Raw genomic sequence first — 6000 nt, 5'->3', positions numbered from 1 at the left:
ATATATCTGTAGGATGTGTACAGTGGTTGATATTGTATCTGTAGGAGATGTACAGTGGTTGATATTGTATCTGTAAGATGTGTACAGTGGTTGATAATATATCTGTAGGATGTGTACAGTGGTTGATATTGTATCTGTAGGAGATGTACAGTGGTTGATATTGTATCTGTAAGATGTGTACAGTGGTTGATAATATATCTGTAGGATGTGTACAGTGGTTGATATTGTATCTGTAGGAGATGTACAGTGGTTGATATCGTATCTGTAGGATGTGTAGAGTGGTTGATATTGTATCTGTAGGAGATGTACAGTGGTTGATATTGTATCTGTAGGATGTGTACAGTGGTTGATATTGTATTGGAATTTGAACTGTTGAGGTTGTGCTAAACAGATATTTTTTGATGGAGTTTGTTTAGTAATACATTTGTTGACTTGTTAGAATGATTACTGGTATTGTTTCTGTAGAAACACATTAAGTGATTAACTAGGTTCCCTGAGGTAAAGTTCGATATTAATGAGAGTGTATCAGTTTGTGGCAGAATAGGATGGTTTCATGTTTCTCGGGTCTAAAGTGGTCCCATACTGTTTGGTTTACATTGCTTTACTACAATTGGTGTGTAACTGTATTTTGTAAATTACATTTACATTAAATGATAGAGTTCCAGTTTAATGTGAAATATTGATTTGCTCAGTATGATGTCTGTATCTGTGTGAAATCAACACCAGAAATTGTTTGAAAATTGTAAATGTCAGGGGAGAAAAGCTTGAGTGATGTGACAGGCTTATGTCTACCCTAAGGGTTGTTTGACAAAGTTTACCTGGTTACCAAGGTGATGGCTGATGGTGGTGATGTTGATGAGGCAGGGCAGGTGATACCAGCTTGGTATCTTGGCCTGTGTAATGGTGTTGAGCACTGTTTCATGTTCTCATCTACTCACATTAATACAGCCATCCTCAAATATTGATCACCATATTGCATGTTGTGCAAATTGTTATCACTTGATTGAGAAATACTACTGTTGAAGTAGTTCTTTGAAATCTTGAAATTACTGGCTTTAAAGATGATTTATGAATAGGTTTGGCTGGACATTGATAAACTTTAGGACTTTTGCCTTCCTGTAACCACATGTGGTTGTGAATTGGAGGTAGTAAAGAGTTCAGGGGGTTAGGATTGGGATTCTGCAGTCAACTGTGCATGCCGGTTCAGTGTTTGGGTGGGATACTGCAGTCAGTTTTGTATTGGAAGTGGAAATTCATGGTGAGTCCAATGTGTATTGGGGATGTTGGTTCAGGGGTAGGGTGAGATACTGTATTCCCGTGTGTATTATTGGAGATGAAAGTTGAGAGTTGTGGTGGATTACTATTGTCAACTCTGTTCTGGAATTTAGAGTTAGTGTGAGACACACCAGTCACAGATGTATTAGAGGAAGGGCTTCAGGGTTTGGATGGAATAGTGTCCCCTGATTTATGAAGAGGGAAGTTCAGGGTAATGTTGGGAAACAACAGTCCACTGTTTATCGGAGGGGAAAGTCCAGGGTTAGGGTGAGATACTACAGTCAGCTGTGTCAGCCATGGGGGTTCATGGTTAGGGAGGAATACTATAGTCAGCTGTGTCAGCCATGGGGGTTCATGGTTAGGGAGGAATGCTATAGTCAGCTGTGTCAGCCATGGGGGTTCATGGTTAGGGAGGAATGCTATAGTCAGCTGTGTCAGCCATGGGGGTTCATGGTTAGGGAGGAATGCTATAGTCAGCTGTGTCAGCCATGGGGGTTCATGGTTAGGGAGGAATGCTATAGTCAGCTGTGTCAGCCATGGGGGTTCATGGTTAGGGAGGAATGCTATAGTCAGCTGTGTCAGCCATGGGGGTTCATGGTTAGGGAGGAATGCTATAGTCAGCTGTGTCAGCCATGGGGGTTCATGGTTAGGGAGGAATGCTATAGTCAGCTGTGTCAGCCATGGGGGTTCATGGTTAGGGAGGAATGCTATAGTCAGCTGTGTCAGCCATGGGGGTTCATGGTTAGGGAGGAATGCTATAGTCAGCTGTGTCAGCCATGGGGGTTCATGGTTAGGGAGGAATGCTATAGTCAGCTGTGTCAGCCATGGGGGTTCATGGTTAGGGAGGAATGCTATAGTCAGCTGTGTCAGCCATGGGGGTTCATGGTTAGGGAGGAATGCTATAGTCAGCTGTGTCAGCCATGGGGGTTCATGGTTAGGGAGGAATGCTATAGTCAGCTGTGTCAGCCATGGGGGTTCATGGTTAGGGAGGAATACTATAGTCAGCTGTGTCAGCCATGGGGGTTCATGGTTAGGGAGGAATGCTATAGTCAGCTGTGTATTGGACATGGGGGCTCAGAGTTCGGATAGCACTGTGTATTGTGTATTGGAGGGGGAAGTTCAGGAAAGGGGTGGGATACTGTAGTCCACTGAGAATTGGAAGATGAGGATCAGGGTTGTGGTAGGATGCTGCAGTCAGTTTTGTGTTGGAGGTGGAGGTTCAGGGTTGTGGTAGGGAATTGCGGTCAGCTTTGTGTTGGAGGTGGAGGATAAGGGTTGTGGTAGGGTATTGCGGTCAGCTTTGTGTTGGAGGTGGAGTTTAAGGGTTGTGGTAGGGTATTGCGGTCAGCTTTGTGTTGGAGGTGGAGGATAAGGGTTGTGGTAGGGTATTGCGGTCAGCTTTGTGTTGGAGGTGGAGGATAAGAGTTGTGGTAGGGTATTGCGTTCAGCTTTGTGTTGGAGTTGGAAGATAAGGGTTGTGGTAGGATGCTGCAGTCAGTTTTGTGTTGGAGGTGGAGGTTCAGGGTTGTGGTAGGGAATTGCGGTCAGCTTTGTGTTGGAGTTGGAGTTTAAGGGTTGTGGTAGGGTATTGCGGTCAGCTTTGTGTTGGAGGTGGAGGATAAGGGTTGTGGTAGGGTATTGCGGACAGCTTTGTGTTGGAGGTGGAGGATAAGGGTTGTGGTAGGGTATTGCGGTCAGCTTTGTGTTGGAGTTGGAGGATAAGGGTTGTGGTAGTGTATTGCGGTCAGCTTTGTGTTGGAGGTGGAGGATAAGGGTTGTGGTAGGGTATTGCGGTCAGCTTTGTGTTGGAGGTGGAGGATAAGGGTTGTGGTAGGATGCTGCAGTCAGTTTTGTGTTGGAGGTGGAGGATAAGGGTTGTGGTAGGGTATTGCGGTCAGCTTTGTGTTGGAGGTGGAGGATAAGGGTTGTGGTAGGGTATTGCGGTCAGCTTTGTGTTGGAGGTGGAGGATAAGGGTTGTGGTAGGGTATTGCGGTCAGCTTTGTGTTGGAGGTGGAGGATAAGGGTTGTGGTAGGGTATTGCGGTCAGCTTTGTGTTGGAGGTGGAGGATAAGGGTTGTGGTAGGATGCTGCAGTCAGTTTTGTGTTGGAGGTGGAGGATAAGGGTTGTGGTAGGGTATTGCGGTCAGCTTTGTGTTGGAGGTGGAGGTTCAGGGTTGTGGTAGGGTATTGCGGTCAGCTTTTTGTTGGAGGTGGAGGTTCAGGGTTGTGGTAGGGTATTGCGGTCAGCTTTGTGTTGGAGGTGGAGGTTCAGGGTTGTGGTAGGGTATTGCGGTCAGCTTTGTGTTGGAGGTGGAGGATAAGGGTTGTGGTAGGGTATTGCGGTCAGCTTTGTGTTGGAGGTGGAGGATGAGGGTTGTGGTAGGGTATTGCAGTCAGCTTTGTATTGGAGGTGGAGGTTCAGTTGAAAGTGATGAACCAATACTGCTATTGACTGTGTGTTGAAGATTTCAAGGGTAGGTTTTTTGTGGGTATGGTAACCCACTGCCTGCCTGATATGCCATTTATGTGTGACTGGTCTGTGATTATTATTGACGTACTGATGTCCCTAGATGTTTCCATATTGAGCTTCCACACCAAAACACATTAATTATACATCCTCTCTGACAGGGATATATTTTTGCATGGTATGGATTATGAAATTGCTATCTATAATTCATGGCTGTTCCAGGCACCCAGTGTTTGTGTTTTCATGCATCTTCTTTGCTATAAATATGGACAGTGTTTGTTTGGTTGCCTGACAATTTAAGTCAACTACATTTCCTTAGGGATCACCCAGAAATGAGTTTTATTCTACAGCTTGGAAATGAGACTAGAACTAGAACGAATTGTCTTAAATATTAAAATAATGGGTTGATATTTTTATTTATATCATCCATGGCTAAAGAGTTAGCATTCTGAATTTTATCGAGACAGTAGAAGGTGATTGTATAGATTCAATTACATCACTAAAACATGTGGTTCATTGGACCATCATACATTGGGGACTGTTATTGAGAGAACAGTTCTTTTTGTCAATGGTAACACTGATTAGGAAGTAAACAGGGCCTCACATCAGGTAGTATTTGATGATGGCAGGCGTGACATGACCTGTACATCGACCAGTATTGATCAGGCAAACACAGGTGTGACTACCAGGCTTGTCATCCTGTTCACCAATTGTCACATTGATTTTATATAGTCTTTTTTTTAATTTATTAAATAAGTACAGTGTAACACTATATTTCCATCTATTATGAGTTATCAGTGATGGTAAACACCTCTGGTGTCATTAACAACCCCATGTGTGAACTATTAAAAAGACTGAAAGATGAAAAATTTAAAAAGTTAGGAAAACAAATTATAAATACCAATGTGATTCGTGACTGGAGTTGTTGATAACCTACACATTGTAGTAATTAAATCATTTCTTAATGGTATGTCCCGAACATTGTTGTTGTTTTTCTTCTAAATTTAGCAACAAATGTCTTAATCATTAACCAAGTACATTCAATTTGACCTCATTAATTATTTCATGTAAAATGAATAAAAATATAAAACCTGAATTTTTTGAAAATGTTAAAAATCTTACAATCATCACTATAATGTGTTACATCATAAAAGGTTGTTTAAGCCAATGGTATATCCTGTCAACTGGAAGTTCTAGAAGATAGAATTACTTTACAGAAGCACAGGTGTGTTATTAAAATCTTGAATTACATTATAATGAAATGCACTTGTTACGGTATCAGAAAAGATTAGTTTTCAATAACCTTTATAAGATATTTTACCCAGGTATATAACACATGAAGAGGAAGTTAAATTGACACAGTGTGAACAATCATCAGAAATAGGACAAAAAACTGCACGGTAATGAGACGCTACGTATAATTCTGTAATCACAGATTCTGCTAGAGGCATGTAATTGATTTTGATTACAGTTTCTCTCCATCACTACAGGGGATTGGATTAATTACTAACTTTGTAATCATAACTCCATCCAGCCTTTTTGGTCATGGTTTGATAGAATCGTGTGTTGCCAGCTTTGTGGAATCAATGGGCTTGTGCCTGTAAATCAGGGCTGGATGAGATACCACTTTCAATTACAGTACTGACCAGGCCACAGGTAATATAATGAAATGACAACATCTTGTGGCCTTTTCCTGGCTATCTGCCGTCCCTAGGAACCCTGATAAGGTTGCCCTTGTATGCCTAACTCCATTTGTACAACAAGAAGGAGGGTCGTTAAGCAAAGTTGGACCATTGGTTTAAGGAAGTCACGCAAGAACTGGGACAACACCAGAACTGGCAAGTCTGAGAAGGAGCCATATAGCTTTAAAAATGTGATACATTTTGAAGTGTATTAGTGAGACCATTGAGCTGTAATACTGCCAGTATCACGAACACCTCATACTAATACAACATTAAAGTATTCAATTTGCATTGTACAAAAGAGAGAGCTAAGTCTGCGCTGTCGTTGTCAGTGGACATTTAACAGCGGTCAACAAAGTTCTGTTTGTCCTCTTATTTAAAACCAGTATTTAAAGGCCCACCAGGTAATTGCTGTGCATATGTTACAAGTATAGGTTGGCTTTGGTGGATGTATCCAGGAAAAGTGGTGACCATGTGTTAGGAATTTACACCTGTAGTACAGGTGAGAAGACGACTTATGACACGCAGGCTTAAGTGGCGTCAGTTGATTACTTCAGTTCTGGTTCACTGTTCTG

At 42.2% G+C, this 6000-nt stretch overlaps 1 protein-coding gene across 1 annotated transcript; it reads right to left on the bottom strand.

Moving 5' to 3' along the window:
• Positions 1-1434: 1434 nt before the first annotated feature.
• Positions 1435-2343, bottom strand: LOC132543957 (uncharacterized). Its single transcript, XM_060207515.1, has one exon. It carries the CDS (start codon positions 2341-2343, stop codon positions 1435-1437), a length of 909 nt encoding a protein of 302 aa, XP_060063498.1.
• Positions 2344-6000: the final 3657 nt, after the last annotated feature.

This window comes from Ylistrum balloti, unplaced genomic scaffold (assembly GCF_031769215.1).
Source record: "Ylistrum balloti isolate Yb309-2 unplaced genomic scaffold, AGI_CSIRO_Ybal_v1 Utg369772, whole genome shotgun sequence".
Taxonomy (NCBI): domain Eukaryota; kingdom Metazoa; phylum Mollusca; class Bivalvia; order Pectinida; family Pectinidae; genus Ylistrum; species Ylistrum balloti.
The sequence above is the reverse complement of the archived record's forward strand: the minus strand, read 5'-3'. Positions and strand labels throughout refer to the sequence as shown.

Excerpts from the sequence above, each read along its gene's own strand:
- LOC132543957 (XM_060207515.1), bottom strand. The coding sequence starts at position 2,343 with ATGTCCAATACACAGCTGACTATAGCATTCCTCCCTAACCATGAACCC.